Source organism: Pelophylax lessonae (genome assembly GCF_965119305.1).
Source record: "Pelophylax lessonae genome assembly, chromosome: 2".
Taxonomy (NCBI): domain Eukaryota; kingdom Metazoa; phylum Chordata; class Amphibia; order Anura; family Ranidae; genus Pelophylax; species Pelophylax lessonae.
In genome coordinates, this window is record NC_138769.1 from 318,207,385 (window position 1) to 318,226,454 (window position 19,070).

Genomic DNA, 19,070 nt, shown 5'->3' on the forward strand with positions numbered 1-19,070 from the left:
AAATTAATAATCTAATTTTTTCAACGTTTTAGGCCAATATGTATTCTGTCACATATTTTTTGTAAAAAAAAATCCCAATAAGCGTATTTTGATTGGTTTGCGCAAAAGTTATTGCGTCTACAAACTAGGGGAAAGATTTATGTCATTTTTATTTATTTACTTTTTTTCTACTACTAATGGTGGCGATCTGACATTTTTAATGGGATTCCAACATTGCAGTGGACAAATCGGACCCCTAACTGACATTTTTGACACTTTTGGAGGGACCAGTGACATTACTACAGTAATCAGTGCTAAAAATATGCACTGTAAAAATGACACTGGGAGGGAAGGGGTTACCCAGGGGCGATTAATGGTTAAATGTATGCCTAAGGGGTGTTTTCTAACTGTGAGGGGGTCGGGCTTATTGGATCAACACAGGGACCTGTGATCCTAAATAGGAGGAACACAGGAGCCCTATATTGATCACTGACAGAACAGCGGTCTGCTGTGTTTACAATGGCAGACCGCTGTTCTGTCTTCCCGGGAAGTGATCGCAGGTGCCCGGTGGCAATCGCGGCCGACAGCCGCGCAGATCAGCTTCCCCTCTTGTGAATCGCCACGCGCTCCCGAGGAGCGACGTATAGGTATGGTGATTCATGCAGTTGAGCCAGCTTGCGGAAGTATATCTGCGGCGAGCAGTCGGCAAGTGGTTAAAGCTTTTTCTTTTTTTTTGTGTTGAACCTCATTTAAATCTATGAGGGCAAATCTTGTAATTCAGTTGCAAGGGCTAATTAGCAGGCTATTGTGGGAAAAAACGGAATGGAAGCCAGACACTGCCATTGGGAAAAAAACAAAACCCAGCAGAAAGAGGGCACTTGGGTCAGTGTGATAGTAAAAACAAGTAACATTTTATTCAGATGCACTTACCGTACATAAAAGCATCTTGCAAGTTGCACACATGGTGGATGTGGATCACCAATCAAGCAGCCAGCCGTAACAAGGGATGAGAAGACCGCTGTGGGCAGAGGCTCAAACCGGCCATATGGAGGTATATAACTGCCGGTATCTCCAGCTCTCACTACGGCTCTCACAAAGCTAGCAAGAGACCAAATCAGAATGGGTCGGGCCGCAACGAGTTTCCGAGGTGCCGCCTCCTTCTTCAGGCAAACCCACCCCCCCCCCCTCTCTGGAGGGGACAATTTATACTGTCTAGACGGAATTTAAAAAAACAGCCAATCAGCACAGAATCTGTGCATGGCTAGTCACCTGACCAACAGGGTAATACTAGCCGGCTTTTATAGCTGCGATCAAATCTCCAATGTGTATAACTGCCATAGCACGGCACAAGTGTACCTAAAGCACAGCGGGCAAGGAGCTAAAAAGTATATAAGATAGAACTAAGCAAAATGGGCATAATTACAGAAAATCCTTAAAAATAATAAAACAGCTGCATAGTAACACATCTATGATAGTATTTTATTATAAATAGTAAAAACATCAATGAATAACTATATAAAAGGTGACTTCAAATAGAATAACCTAATACGATCACTAAATTAATAATTACACAAAAAATACAAATTATAAATTCATCAAGATACACACCAGGTAATAATTCCTATCAGCATATCTAAAGGATGATGGATATACACAGAGACTACATTTATAAAAAAGAACAAAGAAGGAAGGGGGGGGTAAAAGAAAAAAAAAAGGAGGAGGTGGTAAAGGATAGGAGGGGCAAAATAAATAAAGCGAAAAGGGAGAGGGGTGGGGCGTTAAAGGATAGGAGGAGGAAGGGCGGTAAAGGACAGGAGGGGGGTAAATAAGGGTAGGAGTGGAGGGGCGGAGGAAAAAGGAAGAAATGAAAAATGAGGAGGGAAGGCGGGGGGGATGCTGTTAGCTGCAAATTGATCATTCTAGGTATTATAGAATCGTGTTGACTTCTATCTCCTCGTTCAAGCCCCCAGGCGCCAGAGAATTTAAGGTAAAAATCCAGTAGGTTTCTCTACGGCATACTGCCATTGGGAACATGTACCAATGGCAAAATTAAAAATAAATAAATATGATGTAGCACCCTACAGGTAGGTGCTAGGGTAGGTGCTAGGTAAAGTATAGTGGGCCTTGGCTGCCTAACAGCAGGGCCATGATTTCAGCTGGACTGTCACGTCTCCCAGGTGAGGTTACTGAGAGGGGAGTCTCCCCACTGGCTCTGTGAGAGGATTCTCAGGGCAATGGAGGAAACCCAGTCAGTGGCTCCTATCCAGGAACACGGCAGGACAGGTATAATTAACTAACTGGATGTGGCCTTATATCCTGCAGTCCACCATCAGAACCTTTACTACCAGCCATTAATTTCTTCATTTTGGTCTGTTTGTGATACCATCCACTGCATGTACATGTTTTTATTATTTTAATTTGTATTGTGTACATGAATGTTCTTTGTCTTCTCACCAGGCATAAGTGCTTTAATAAAATTTAGTATTTTTCTCACTGTAACTCAGCTATCACAGTGCAATTTTTGGAGTCTATATTTTGATCATCTTTCTGGGTCTGTGAAGTGGTTCCTGAAGCGTCTTGTCTTCACCACATCTACAGATACCTTCCCCCCCCTTTTTTTCTGTATGTCCACTTTTGATCAATAGGCACCTTATCAGTCACGTCCCAGTTGAGCGGCCATATTCCCTCTACTTTTATTGATATTTATCAAGAGGCCACTTTAGGAACCAATCCACCCTTGCTTTTGAATTTGTATCTACCCCAGAAGGCAGATTCTGTTACAGAGGATTCTGGGAGTGGGTATAAGTTTGAAGGAACGCATGACGCAGTGTCTTTGGTGGGAAGCAGAGTCCCAGGAGGGAGAGTACGGCTGTCTCTCCTCCTGTCAGAGGAAGCGGGTGTCCCGGTTGGCGGCCTGGGAATCCAAAGAGTGTGAAGCTGAGCTGCAGAGGGGATCCGGTGTGCTGAGAACCAGCGGAGAGAGAGAGGGGTCCAGTTCAAAGGTCGTGAGTACTGTGGACTGCCCCTGGGGGTCTGCCTAGTGTCAGAGGGGACCACTCTAGAGAAGGTTCTAGGGATCCAGGAGTCAGCTAACTGTTAAAGGGGGTGCCTAGTCAGAGGACCCTGAAGTATTAGAGGGGGTACCTAGGTAGAGGACCATAAAGTGTGAAAGGGGGCCCCTGTAGTTTGGGCCCTGAACAGTCAGTGTACAGTGGGAAGTGTACAAGGTTAAGAGTTGCCGCAGCACAAGTATCTACCTCAGCCAGTGCAGGGCTGGAGCGAGCTGTTCAGTGACATTTGAGCTAAAGCAGTATCAGGAGTCAAGTCAAGTGTTCTACAGTCCTGGATCTTCTGAGTTAAAGTCGAGGTTTCAGCACAGTTTCAGTACTACAGTATCTATAGGCGTCAGGAAGCGCTGGTCGGTATTCAGCTGGCGTCAAGACAGCGCCCACATGCATCTTTCTTCAAGTGTCCCAAAGTGTACCTAGTTGAGCCAGAGGAGTATCCCACTCATTCCCTTCTCCCATCTCCTAACTACAATAAAACAAAACAAACCAAAGATGCCAGAATGGTCATTGTCTCAGTTCTCACACCTGGGTTCACAACTCAAAAGTGTTGAAGGTGTCTCCGGTAACAATGGCAGAACCACATTAGGCACAAGGCCTGGAAAAACTGCTACATTTATAAAAGTTCCTCTCCCCACAAAGAGTTGTTAGCCTTTACTTCGGTCAGAAGGGTTTCAGAAATTGGCTCTTTGGCTTGCACAGAGCCTTTATGTGTCCTGCATCAAGGTAACACGTCCTCCTCAATTTCAAGCCAAAGTGGCATTAGAATTCCTTGATAATTGGGAGACAGTTCTTTCAAGTTTTCTTGCAAAGTGTTCTCAGCGAGCAACAAGAGAACTTTACCTCCTTGGATATGGTGAAAAGCTTTTGGAAAGGTCAACAAAATTCTGTAACATGGATAATCTTTTTGTTTCACCAGGCGGTCCTAGGAAAGGAGAACAGGTATCTTCAAGAATTTTATGTTCATGGATTTCAAAGTTGATCACTATGGCTTTTCGGAATCAGAGCTTAAATCCTCCGGCTAAAGTGGAGGTTCACTGTAAGGAAGGGGTGGCAGCCACTTGGACAGCATATGTCAAAATTTCTGCAGGTGATATCTGTAAAACCACCAGTTAGAGGTCTTGTTCTACCTTTGTGCATCATTACAAGGTGGACCTGGCTTCATCAAGATCAGCGTGCTTTGGTTCAGTAGTAAACACAGCAGCCTTGCAGGGAAAATAAAGTGATTTTTTTTTTGGCAGCATATTTGGAGGTTGGTTTTATTTTGTTATAAATGTGTATTTCTTCCCACCCAGTACTAGGCCAGTTAGTGTTACTAAACCCAGGACCCTGCATTCACTATATCTGGTCTCCCACAGTACACAGAACACGAAAATATAATTATTTTAGTAAATATAAACTGATAAATAAAACGATAATAAAATCCGCGCTAAGGAATCAAAGGATATAGATGTGTGCTAATAAGCTGCAGATGCTGTGATGGCGCTGCTTATATTATAAAGTGCAATTAGGTAGATATAAATATGTAAACATGTATCATCAGATGAATTGTATATAGAAAAGACTATGGCAAATGGCCACAAGGTGGCGAAGTGCAATGTGCAAAAGGTGCTGAGATAAATGAATATGTGTATATATACAATAGTGATAAAAATAAATATAAATAATCAGCAAGATGAATATAGCATAAACAGCATTAAATAAATCAATAAATGAATAAATCAATGAATAATATAAAGTGAATCAAAAATCGCAATGATAAAAAATTATTAAAATAGTGCGGGAAAACATTAACCAATCCAGGTGAATGTGCAAATATACAGGGGAGTGTTATACAAAGTGCACCATGAAGTGATATTAATAATTAATATATAAAATAAGTCCGTGGACAGGGATTGTGCAAAAACGATGAATGTGCGGGAAACTTTTTTTCCAAAGTGCAGCAATAAGTGGTGGTCAGTCAATTCATATATTGGAATAAATCCATAAATAGGTGAGTATACCCAGTGAGATAGGTGGGCAGTGACTTACGGTGACCCCCAAGGTGGGTGACTGGTGAGCTGCAAAATGGCTACTGATGAAAAACCTACTCATCTGGTGAGTCCATTGTGTTTATTGGAATCCATGGTGCATGGCGTCCTCAATACTGAATCTCTCTCATCAACACGTGCAGTACACAGGTAGCCTTAATAACACTTACTGCATTCTAAACATCCAAATTCATGCATGTATGGAGTATTCTTCACTTGTTTGCAAGCAGTCTGTAACCGAAGATGAGTGTTTGTGGGCTCAGGCCTCTCTGAGAAAAAGGGTGCATTAGATGTTTCCATATTTCAAAAGCCTCATCTCCAACAAACACAGGCCACAGCCTATTTTGTGGAAGATAAAGTTAACTATTTCTCAACCTGTTCTAAAAGTTGCTGTATTGAAAGATGGCTGAATAACTCCCACATCTATATATGTAAATTTGTAATCAGCATCAACCACCACCAATAGAAAAATATTTTTTGTAATTAAAATACATTCTTTCACTCCGAGGCAGCATCACAACCCTTATGTGTTTTTCATCCAAAGCTCCTAATCAATTTGGGATTTTGCTTAGCTTCTAAAACAGGCCTGCAATCTCTTGCCACTTTGCATCTGTGGGAGTTGCCATTACCATGTCTCGTAATGTGCTCCAAATTGCTTTACATCTTGCTTTGATGATGTAGTGTATTGTGGATTTTCCAAGCAGAAACTCAAAATGTAGAGACGCATAACAATGTACTGTACCTAGAAACCTAAAAAAAAACAAATGAATAAAATGTTATTTTTTCTTTTTTAGTCAACATGCTGAAGACAAAGTGGTGACGCATACACCATAACTACAAGTGCGAACTGACAAAAAAATAATGCCATATTGTCATTATAATCTACTCAATTTCTTCCGGCCAAATATAAAGCTGAGGGAGTAAGTAAATACATGCTAAAGGCATAACCCTATCATAATGTGTGCCATACATCTAACACTAACGTAAACCTGAATAATAACCATAATGACAGGTTCAACCTGTGAGCGAATACTATCCCTAGCTATAACTAAGGATGATCGAACTTTTGAAAAGTTCGGTTCGACCAGAACACCCGAATTTTCCAAAAGTTCGGTTCGGATTTCAGAACCCCATTGAAATCAATGGGACCCGAACTTCGGTAATCAAAAAACACCATTTTGAAGCCCTAAAACCCAATAAATGCCCCTAAAAAGTGTCTAGGGTTCTGGGTCATGCCCCATTAACTAATAATCACACAAAAAAAGTTCTTAAAAATTGTCATTTTTGATAAAAAAGCCAATTATTGAAAAAATTCAAAAAAAAAAAAGAGAGATTTTTTGATTTTTACTTTGGATTTAGTATCTGGGGGGTCTAAAATGTGTGCATGTGAAGTTTCAGCTCTGTAGCATGTCCAGAACCAAAAAATGCCAAAAAAAGGGTAGCGTCAAAAAAAAAATGCCCAGGTGTGTTTTTGCTGGCATTTTTTGGGGGGTTTTGGAGGCAGGCAAAACATCTGAACTTGTGCACAGTACCACTATACACAAGTTCAGATGTTTTTCCTGACTGCAAAGATCCCAAAAAAATGCCTTCTATTAAACCGGCAAGGTGTTACAGCAGCGAAGCAAACCCCCTGTCAGAAAGTTTTCTAATACAAACGATCTTTTTTTTTCTGGTTCTGGACATGCTACAGAGCTGAAACTTCACATGTACACTTTTTAGACCCCCCCAGATCTGAAATCCAAAGTAAAAATCAAAAAATCTCTTTTTTTTTTTAATTTTTTCAATAATTGGCTTTTTTTATCAAAAATGACAATTTTTAAGAACTTTTTTTGTGTGATTTTGTGTCTGGGGGGTCTAAAAGGTGTACCTGTGAAGTTTCAGCTCTGTAGCATGTCCAGAACCAGAAAAAAAGATTATATAGGTGTTAAAGTTAAAGGAGGGTCCCGACCCACATCCCTGTTCTACTGAAAAATTATCTTTTTTTTTTTCATGGTTCTGGACATGCTACAGAGCTGAAACTTCACATGCACACCTTTTAGACCCCCCAGATACTAAATCCAAAGTAAAAATCAAAAAAATCTCTCTTTTTTTTTTTTTTAATTTTTTTCAATAATTGGCTTTTTTATAAAAAATGACAATTTTTATGAACTTTTTTTTTGTGTGATTATTAGTTAATGGGGCATGACCCAGAACCCTAGACACTTTTTAGGGGCATTTATTGGGTTTTAGGGCTTCAAAATGGTGTTTTTTGATCACCGAAGTTCGGGTCCCATTGATTTCAATGGGGTTCTGAAATCCGAACCGAACTTTTGGAAAATTCGGGTGTTCTGGTCGAACCGAACTCTTCAAAAGTTCGATCATCCTTAGTTATAGCTAGGGATAGTATTCGCTCACAGGTTGAACCTGTCATTATGGTTATTATTCAGGTTTACGTTAGTGTTAGATGTATGGCACACATTATGATAGGGTTATGCCTTTAGCATGTATTTACTTACTCCCTCAGCTGTATATTTGGCCGGAAGAAATTGAGTAGATTATAATGACAATATGGCATTATTTTTTTGTCAGTTCGCACTTGTAGTTATGGTGTATGCGTCACCACTTTGTCTTCAGCATGTTGACTAAAAAAGAAAAAATAACATTTTATTCATTTGTTTTTTTTTAGGTTTCTAGGTACAGTACATTGTTATGCGTCTCTACATTTTGAGTTTCTGCTTGGAAAATCCACAATACACTACATCATCAAAGCAAGATGTAAAGCAATTTGGAGCACATTACGAGACATGGTAATGGCAACTCCCACAGATGCAAAGTGGCAAGAGATTGCAGGCCTGTTTTAGGAGCTGAGCAAAATCCCAAATTGATTAGGAGCTTTGGATGAAAAACACATAAGGGTTGTGATGCTGCCTCGGAGTGAAAGAATGTATTTTAATTACAAAAAATATTTTTCTATTGGTGGTGGTTGATGCTGATTACAAATTTACATATATAGATGTGGGAGTTATTCAGCCATCTTTCAATACAGCAACTTTTAGAAAAGGTTGAGAAATAGTTAACTTTATCTTCCACAAGATAGGCTGTGGCCTGTGTTTGTGTTTGTTGGAGATGAGGCTTTTGAAATAGGGGAACATCTAATGCACCCTTTTTCTCAGAGAGGCCTGAGCCCACAAACACTCATCTTCGGTTACAGACTGCTTGCAAACAAGTGAAGAATACTCCATACATGCATGAATTTGGATGTTTAGAACGCAGTAAGTGTTGTTAAGGCTACCTGTGTACTGCACGTGTTGATGAGATGGTATGATATCCTTTGAGCTTCCTGTGAAAATATTTGGTACAATATAGAATCTATTTTGTAAATTTTGGTTTGTAATTAACAATGGATATGAAAGAGTAATAAAAAAAAATATTATTTAATATATGTGTGTTTCTTGCAGTTGGTTCATCAGCATAGGTAGAAGGAAAAACCTGACCCAGGCCCCAACCCTAAACTGACCCAGACCCTGATTCTAAAATAACCCTAACCCCACTTTTGCTTTAGTACATCTTTCAGGTGTGCCACTTCACATGCAAGTTTAGGGTATGATTCAATCATGTTATTTAAAGGAATTATGTAATTATATATTTCCCTTTAATTCTCATTAAAAAAAGCTGCTCCTGCTGCATGGTTTTTCGTTTTCTTTTTTTGCATTGGTACTTGTGTCCCAAGGCAGTGCCTTGCTCCCCATGCCCTTTGTTTAGATTTTGGGAGGTCCTTATACTGATTTTTAGACATTTTCACTAAACCTGGCCTTGAACTGCACTTGAAAAGATTTGTTTATCCCTAAACAAAATTTACAGGCAATGAATGTCAGCCACCAGACGGCCTGCCAATCACCTGGCCCAGGCCAAGTCCAAGAGGAGTCCAATACCCCCTGGAAATTGTAACAGGGCATTACAGGACAAGGAGTGGCATCACCACTAACCAAAATCTAAACCTGTTAACATTTCCACCCAGATCACCTAGACAATCCGAGCAGAAGTTCCCTCCTTCACCTGCAACCTTCTAGGACACATCACACGTCCCAGAAGACTTACATGTGCAGTACGAAGGCCACTGTGAAGCCGCAAAGCTTCACAGGCAGTTTCCCTTAGTTAAGATGCCAGCGCCTAGACCCGAAGCCCATTGAAGAATCGGCTCGGGTGAGGACAGTGCTTGATCCCTGAACAGGTACGTTCCCTTATATTAAAAGTCAGCAGTTACAGTATTTGTAGTTGCTGACTTTAAATCTTTTGGGGTGGAGACTGTAGTTCCACCTCACCAAATGTATATAATCCACACCGTGAAGCTTCTTCTCTTCTACTGCTTAAACCAACCCCTCAACCCAACCGACTGCCTGAGAATGACCTTGTCCCACTACCTAACCTGAGCTTCATGTTTACACTTTATGCATCTAAAACTAGAACACTTAAACTAGAACTTAGGCCAAATGTATTTTTGTAAGCTGTCCTGTAATGTTAAAAAGCGTAATATATTTTCCCTCTTTTAAGTCCTAGTAGCAAGTAAAGATGGGTTGAACACCCTCCTGTTTGCTTCCCACCAGAACTTCTGAACAGGGAAAAAGTTCGGACCCAATCCTCTATTCAAGGCTATGGAATCCAAACATGAAAAATCAAAAGTCCCCATATTGAAGGGTTATATGCAAGTGTTTGGCCATAAAAAATGTATGGGGGCCTGGGTACTGCCCATCAATGCAAAAAATGTTTTAAAAAACAATAGTTTTGAAAGGAACAGTGATTTTAATGATGCTTAAAGTGAAATAATAAAAATGAAAAATTGCTTTAAATATAGTGCCTAGGGGGTTCTCTTAGTCTACCTGTGTAGTAACGCTTCTATACCATATATAGAACCTGCTGCAACAAAACTGACATTTCTAAAGAAAAAAAATGACATTTAAACAGACTTCGTGACTGCTACTGCCTGCAATAAAAAAAAATGACATTTAAACAGACTTTGTGGATGCTGCTGCCGGAAATAATAAAAAAAATGAAAAAAACAGGCCCTGGTATGGATTTTAAGGGGAAACCCATGCCAAAATATAAAAAAAATGCCCCTCCTCCTGAACCATTCCAGGCCACATGATCTTAACATGGGGGGGTGCATTGGGGCAGTGGGGGCTCTGCCCTCCCCACTCCAAAGCACCTGGGGACAAATGCCTCTTCCCAACAACCCTGGACAATGGTTGTGGGGGGTCTGCGGGCAGGGGGTTTATATCAGAATCTGGAAGCCCCCTTTAACAAGGCAGCCCCCAGATTCTGGCTTTCCCCCTATGTGAATAAGTAGGGGTACATTGTACCCCTACTCATTCACCAAAAAAAAGTGTCAATTCACCAAAAAAAGTGGACATTTCCTTTATTAAAAAAATATAAAAAAATGCCCCCGGAGTAGATCCATCGTTAATTACGAAGCCCGCCACACCACCGGACCAGCAAAAAAAAAAAAAAAACGCTCCACCAGCAAGATAGGCTAATCACTGAATGCCTGACAGTTCTTAAATAGGTAAGGGGCAGGGCCTCCTGATGACCCGCCCACTTGTAATGAATGTTACCAATTGGTGCATGCTCGGTCAGTGATGTCACACGGGGCAGTGCCACCAGGTGAAGTCACCAGGTGGCCTCGCTCCTTTCCCATTTAAGAACAGGTGGCAGGGCAGTCACATGGTGATTATTCATTGCAGGCGGAGCATTTTTTGTCTTTTTTCAGGTCCAGTGGTGGCGGTGGTGGTGGTGGTGGTGACGGCGGTGGCGTCATGATTGACGATAGATCTACATCAGGGACATTGTTTTTTTATTTTTAATAAATGAATTGTCAAAAACTGTATGTGTGTTTTTCTGGTGAATGGGTAGGGGTAGCCCCCTGCCCACAGACCCAAGCCCCCCCCCCCCCCACAACCAGAGCCCAGGGTTGTAGGAAAGAGGCCCTTGTCCCTATCAAGATGGGGACAAGCAGGGGCGTTGCTAGGTGAGAAAAAGACCAGGGGCTTCAGCCCGAAGGTAAATTTGATAACCCCTCCCACATTTCAAAGTAAGCCCCGCCCAAGCTCCACCCAATGCCGCTCCCCACTCAACCCTGCCCAATGCCCCACCATAAAATGTTATAAAATGTGACCACACGCATGTTAATCTGTCAACTTTCTAATCTCCACTTTTACTTGTAACTCTTCCCATAAAGCAATTAAGAACACCAATTATGGCAATCAGGGTGCCCCATGTAGAAGCCTTTCTGGAGGCTCCTATGGAATTTCTTCAGCCATTTTGGAAATAGCAGAGGTCCCAGAACATCCACAACACACAAGAGAAATGATTTCCCAGTAGTCTAGATGAAGCACTAACACCAAATCTTTCCAAAGTAGCTGTAACCAGAAAATGGTGAGTCAGCTCCTCTATGACTTCCTGGGAAAGTTGAACATCAAGGGCTTGTTCAAGAAACCGTGCACAAAGCAAAATTTTAAGTGCAAAATGCGGCAACCCAGAGTAACCGATCAGCATTTACTTATCTGACATCACATTAGCAAAAGATGAATTCTAATTGGTTGCCACAGGGTTTAGGGTGCCTTTGTACAGTTTCAGTAAATTAAGTTAAAAGGCTAATATGGGCTAAGGTTTCAAAAATCAGCCCTCCGTCACTCACCCACAGCCATCTGTGCAGTGGTGTACCTAGAGCATTTGGCACCCGGGGCGGATCCTAAATCTGGCACCCCCCAAACTTAAAAATGTACAAACACCCAAAAAAATTTGTAATGTTTTCAAGAATATTTATTGTACACATTTCACAGCCCCCCCCCATCTCTCTAATCACAGTGCCCCCTTTTGCACTCTCTGCCTTCCCTGCACAGTCCTACCTTTGGCATAAACAGATCGCTGATACTATTAGCAATGTGTTTAAATTTGAGTAAGAGATTGGAGACATCCTACAGGAGATGGTCAGAGACTGCGGACATGATACAGGAGAGGGTCAGAAACTGCGGACATGATACAAGAGATGTTCAGAGACTGCAGACATGATACAGGAGATGGTCAGAGACTGCGGACATGATACAGGAGATGTTCCGAGACTGCAGACATGATACAGGAGATGGTCAGAGACTGCAGACATGATACAGGAGATGGTCAGAGACTGCAGACATGATACAGGAGATGGTCAGAGACTACAGACATGATACTGGAGATGGTCAGACTGCAGACATGATACAAGAGATGGTCAGAGACTACAAACATGATACAGGAGATGGTCAGAGACTGCAGACATGATACAGGAGATGATCAGAGACTGCAGACATGATACAAGAGATGGTCAGACTGCAGACATGATACAAGAGATGATCAGAGACTGCAGACATGATACAGGAGAAGGTCAAAGACTGCAGACATGATACAGGAGACGGTCAGAGACTGCAGACATGATACAGTAGATGGTCAGAGACTGCAGGCATGATACTGGAGATGGTCAGAGACTGCAGACATGATACAAGAGATGATCAGAGACCGCAGACATGATGCAAGAGATGGTCAAAGACTGCGGACATGATACAAGAGATGGTCAGACTGCAGACATGATACAAGAAATGGTCAGACTGCAGACATGATACAAGAGATGGTCAGAGACTGCAGACATAGTACAGGAGATGGTCAGAGACTGCAGACATGATACAGGAGATGGTCAGACTGTGGACATGATACAAGAGATGGTCAGAGACTGTGGACATGATACAGGAGATGGTCAGACTGCGGACATGATACAAGAGATGGTCAGAGACTGTGGACATGATACAGGAGATGGTCAGAGACTGCAGACATGATACAAGAGATGGTCAGAGACTGCAGACATAGTACAGGAGATGGTCAGAGACTGCAGACATGATACAAGAGATGGTCAGACTGCGGACATGATACAAGAGATGGTCAGAGACTACAGACATGATACAGAAGATGGTCAGACACTGCGGACGTGATACAAGAAATGGTCAGAGACTGCGGACGTGATACAAGAGATGGTCAGAGACTGCGGACATGATACAAGAGATGGTCAGAGACCGCATACATGATGCAAGAGATGGTCAGAGACTGCAGACATGATACAGGAGATGGTCAGAGACTGCAGACATGATGCAAGAGATGGTCAGAGACCGCATACATGATGCAAGAGATGGTCAAAGACTGCGGACATGATACAGGAGATGGTCAGACACTGCGGACGTGATACAAGAAATGGTCAGAGACTGCGGACGTGATACAAGAGATGGTCAGAGACTGCAGACATGATACAAGAGATGGTCAGAGACTGCAGACATGATACAAGAGATGGTCAGAGACTGCAGACATGATACAGGAGATGGTCAGACTGCAGACACAGTACAGTAGATGGTCAGAGACTGCAGACATGATACAAGAAATAGTCAGAGACTGCGGACATGATACAAGAAATGGTCAGAGACTGTGGACATGATACAAGAAATGGTCAGACTGCAGACATGATACAAGAGATGATCAGAGACTGCAGACATAGTACAGGAGATGGTCAGAGACTGCAGACATGATACAAGAAATGGTCAGAGACTGCAGACATGATACAGGAGATGGTCAGAGACTGCGGACATAGTACAGGGGATGGTCAGAGACTGCAGACATGATAGAAGATAGAAGAGCACTAGGGAGGCTGGAGAGCACAGGAGGAGCTGAAGGGCATGGGGGGGCACTGGAAAGAAATAGGGGGGGGGTTGGAAAGCATTGCAGGGGGGTTAGAAAGCAAGGGGGTGGAGAGCAGGGGGGGCAGGGAAAACCAGGGGGACAGAGTACGGGGGAGGGGGGGGAACTGAAGAGCACTGGGGGGGGCTGTAGATTACTGAGGGGGGAGCCAGGCAGCACAGGGGGGTGGAGAGCACTGGGGGAGTCAGAGAGCATGGGGGGGAGCTGTAAAGCACTGTGGGGAGGTAAAGAGCACTGGTGGAGGGGGGCCTGAAGAGCTCTGGGGGGTACTGGAAAGCGGGGTGTAAAGTATGCATTTATTAGATACAGAGCAGAAAAATACATCAACATCAGCAGTTCTATGGCACATCATTCTTTGTCAGTTAAACACTCTGACCTATACATATCTGTGAACACTTGCAGATTAATATGTGCACATTATTCTAGGTATATTTGGGACAGTGGCGGCTGGTGCTCAAAATTTTTTTTTTTGGGGGGGGGGGGCACAAACAGAAAAATGTAATAGGTATTGCTTTGCGGCAAAAAACGCTGTAAAAAATTGCGTGACTTTGAGGTTGCAAAAGTGTGAAAGGGGCCTTCAGTAATTAAGGTATAGTGTGCCCCCTTTCAATGCAGAGTGGCCAGAGTGCCCCCTTTCAATGCAGAGTGGCCAGCGTACATGCCCCCTTCAATGCAGAGATCAGCGTACATGCCCCCAATGCAGTGACCAGCGTACATGCTCCAATTCAGAGATCAGCGTGCGTGCCTCCAATGTAGTGACCAGCGTACATGCCCCCTTCAATGCAGAGACCAGCATACCATTCCCCCAATGCAGAGATCAGCATACCATTCCCCCAATGCAGAGATCAGCATACCATTCCCCCAATGCAGAGATCAGCATACATGCCCCCAATGCAGAGATCAGTGTGTGCCTCCAATGTAGTGACCAGCATACATGCCCCAATGCAGAGATCAGTGTGTGCCTCCAATGTAGTGACCAGCATACATGCCCCCTTCAATGCAGTGACCAGCATACCATTCCCCCAATGCAGAGATCAGCATACCATTCCCCCAATGCAGAGATCAGCATACCATTCCCCCAATGCAGTGACCAGCATACATGCCCCCAATGCAGAGATCAGCGTGTGTGCCCCCTTAACTACCTGGAGCAGCAGCGGTGGCGGGCGGCTTCTTCTCGGTCCCGGTGACCGGCGGCGCGTCTCCACGAGTCCTCCCAGCAGCAGCGGCGGCGGCGGGCGGCTTCTTCCGAGTCCCGGTGACCGGCGGCGCGTCTCCACGAGTCCTTTCGCTTCTGCCTCCTCCTCCTCGGCTAATGGCAAGGGGTTTGCCTTGCGGCCAATCAAGAAGCGCGTATTGGACGCGCTTCCTGATTGGCCAGGAGGAGGATCGGTGTGACAATAGCAAATTTTCATTCGCTATTGTCACACAATGGGTGGGATCGGGACGCACTGCTCTGCGCCCCGGGTCCACCCTTTGCATCGCCCTATTAGAGCCTCTGGCTCTAATCAGGTGATGCCAAAAAAAATCCCATTGAACTCCATGCGCCCTCTGTACACCGGCCACCACTGATTGGGGGTCTTTTACAACCTTATGGCACTAACCTTCTTCCTCCTCCCTCCCCCCCCTTGGGCATTCACCTTCTTCCTCCTCCCTCCCCCCTCAGGCACTAACCTTCCTCCCCCCCTCAGGCACTAACCTTCTTCCCCCTCCCCCCCTCAGGCACTAACCTTCTTCCTCCTCCCTCCCCCCCCTCAGGCATTAACTTTCTTCCTCCTCCCCCCCCCCTCAGGCACTCACCTTCTTCCTCCCCCCCCAGGCACTAACCTTCTTCCTCCTCCTCCCCCCCCAGGCACTAACCTTCTTCCTCCACCTCCCCCCCCCAGGCACTCACCTTCTTCCTCCTCCCTCCCCCCTCAGGCACTCACCTTCTTCCTCCCCCCCAGGCACTAACCTTCTTCCCCCCCCTCAGGCACTAACCTTCTTCCTCCCCCCCCCCTCAGACACAAACCTTCTTCCTCCCCCCCAGGCACTTACCTTCTTCCCCCCCCTCAGGCACTAACCTTCTTCGTCCGCCCCCCCCCTCAGACACTAACCTTCTTCCTCCCCCCCAGGCACTTACCTTCTTCCCCCCCCTCAGGCACTAACCTTCTTCCTCCTCCCCCCCCTCAGACACTAACCTTCTTCCCCCCCCTCAGGCACTAACCTTCTTCCCCCCCCCCTCAGGCACTAACCTTCTTCCCCCCCCTCAGGCACTAACCTTCTTCCTCCTCCCCCCCCTCAGGCACTAACCTTCTTCCCCCCCCCAGGCACTAACCTTCTTCCTCCCCCCCTCAGGCACTAACCTTCTTCCCCCCCCCCCCTCAGGCACTAACCTTCTTCCCCCCCCCCCCCCGGGCACTCACATTCTCCTTCTCCCCCCCTCCCCGGCACTCACATTCTTCTTTTTCTCCCCCCCCCCCGGCACTCACATTCTTCTTTTTCTCCCCCCCGCACTCACATTCTTCTTTTTCTCAACCCCACCCCCCCCCCCCCCGGCACTCACATTCTTCTTCTTCGCCCCCCCCCTGCTTTACTTCCCGGCTCTCAGCTCACCTCAGCGCTGCAGCCAGAAGACGGAGGGGGTGGAGGCGGAGCCAATGCTAGGCGGCAAGGAGAGGAATTTGAAATCCTCCTCCGCTCCGAGAACCTCTTCTGCTGTCACATGAGGAGAGGAGGAGGATTGCATTGGCTCCGCCTCCACCCCCCTCCGTCTTCTTCTGACTGCAGCGCTGTGGTGAGCTGAGAGCCGAAGGAAGGAGGAGCATGTTTGACACTCGGGGCTATTAATTAAAAACGATCCACACGAGATCCGGGGCTTTTTGGGGGCACACTCGGGGCTGAAGCCCCGGTCAGCCCCCCCCTGCCGACGCCACTGGGGACAAGGTGCTTTGGGGTGTGGGTGCAGAGCCCCCCCGCCCCAAAGCATCCCCCCATGTTGAGGGCATGTGGCCTGGTATGGTTCAGGAGGGGGCCCCTCCCCTCTTTCCTGGTCTGCTGGGCTGCATGCTCAGGAAAGAGTCTAGTATGGATATTAAGTGGGGGGGAACCTACGCCCCTTTTTTTTTTAAATGGCCAGAAGAGGGATTACTTTGATGCAGTTGGTCAGTTTAAACATGTATTGCAATATATGTGAACTAAATATCCCTGTTTTTCATTGCATAGTTTGCTGGAAAGGGTGTAGCAGTGTGCAGAGGGTCCATCCAGAATTTGTAGGTTTTTTAAATGTTGGCGTGGGGTTCACCTTAAAATCTATACCAGACCCGAAAGGCCTGGTATGGATTGGGGGGGACCCCACGCCTTTTTTTTTTCACATTTTTGAATTGCCTGCAATGCTTTGTTTTTTTATTCAGCTGTCAGCTGGGAAGCCCATTGACAGCTGTTGACACATCCGTTGTTGGGAGCCGCAGCCGGCTTCCCGGCCAGCTCCTTAACAACCAGCAATTTACTATGCCCTGATTGGGAAAAGCTTTGAACTGATTTTTGAACTTATCGTTCGCGGACCAGCTATTGTACAAAATTAGTTTGAATAGACTAATGCGCTTTAGCACCAGCAACATGTAAGTGATTTTAAATCTTTTTAATAACTATTTTTATATAAACGGTACTTGCACCATTCATCTTTATATTTCTTTCCCTATGTGAACTGCTGAGCTTTCCACCGGCTGATTGGGAACTTTATTCAGAAGTAGTCATCCATTTTGTTCCCTATTGAAAATCTATGCCGGTATTGACCAAACTTAAGTGCGAGATCACATCCCATAAGGTGAGCATATACCCTAAGGGGAGTCACAAGAGGGGAGGTGTAACACCAGACAAACCGCTCCACAGCATTGAAGGTACAGATTGTCTATTTAATTGTCAATAGAGTACTGGTGATTGGAACCAATCAATTTTACCCAAAATATCACTAACTTAAATATACATCTGGAAGTTTTGCATTTATTCATTGATATCAGTGTACTACACAAGCATTTTAACCACTTTAAGACCGGAAGGATTTTCCCCCCTTAATGACCAGGCCCTATTTTGCGATTCGGCACTGCGTTACTTTAACCACTTAAGCCCCGGAGGATTTGGCTGCTCAAAGACCAGGGCCTATTTTGCGATTCGGCACTGCATAAATTTAACAGGCAATTGCATGGGCGTGCAACGCTGTACCCAAATGAAATTGATGTCCTTTTTTTTTCCACAAACAGAGCATTCTTTTGGTGGTAGTTGATCACCTGTGCAATTTTAACTTTTGAGCTATAAACAAAAAAAAGAGCGTCAATTTTGAAAAAATAACAATTATTTCCACATTTTTTTGTATGAAATCCCCCCCCCCCCCAAAAAAAAATGCCAAAATCTAAATATTTTACCATTTTACGCCAATTTGTTTTCTGCTACATATTTTTGGTAAAAAAAAATCGCAATAAGCGTATTTTGATTGGTTTGCGCAAAAGTTATTGCGTTTACTAACTACGGGGAAGATTTATGTCCTTTTTATTGTTTTTTTTTTTAACTAGTAATGGCGGCGATCTGCGATTTTTTTTGCGGGACTGCGACATTGCGGCGGACAGATCGGGCCCTTGACTGACATTTTTGACACTTTTGGGGTTACCAGTGACATTACTACAGTAATCAGTGCTATACATATGCACTGTTACTGTAAAAATGACACTGGACCAAATCCCCATTTTTATTTATGGATTGTCTTCAGATTTGGTAGTAATTTCTTTTGCATTTGCGCGCTATTCTTTTTTAAATATACATGTCTTTTGGTTCATAGCTGCAGCAGCTTTAGAAATACATGGGTATGCTCCCCCAAATTTTTTGCCTGTTTATTATGTATTCGGTCTGACCAGACTATCGAGGTTGAGCAACCCTCCCCACCCCCCCCCCCCCCCCACACACACACACCTGTACTCAATCAGTGTCCACCATCAAGTGGATATAGGAGGAGTCCCCTGTAGTGCATTTACACATCTTTCCCAGCAAGGAGTATTATCTCCAAGGGTTAGAAAGGCTGGATTCATCTCTTTTTCATGGATAGTGTAGGACCCACTGATAATGGGGTACTTCGACGCAGTAGTGGGCTTGAGCACGATATGGCCATATGGTGGGACCAAATCCCCATTTTTATTTATGGATTGTCTTCAGATTTGGTAGTAATTTCTTTTGCATTTGCGCGCTATTCTTTTTTAAATATACATGTCTTTTGGTTCATAGCTGC

At 44.4% G+C, this 19,070-nt stretch overlaps 1 protein-coding gene across 1 annotated transcript in view; it reads left to right on the top strand.

Annotated features, from left to right (window-relative positions):
• The window catches only part of LOC309548091 (uromodulin-like), a gene marked incomplete at both ends in the record, with an annotated part of 64,027 nt that extends 60,001 nt beyond the window's left edge, over positions 1–4,026 (top strand). The window contains one exon of the mRNA XM_082248055.1: positions 3,964–4,026. Within this exon, the coding sequence (XP_082104181.1) occupies positions 3,964–4,026 (63 nt within the window). The remainder of the gene's footprint in view (positions 1–3,963) is intronic.
• Between the last annotated feature and the right edge of the window lie 15,044 nt (positions 4,027–19,070).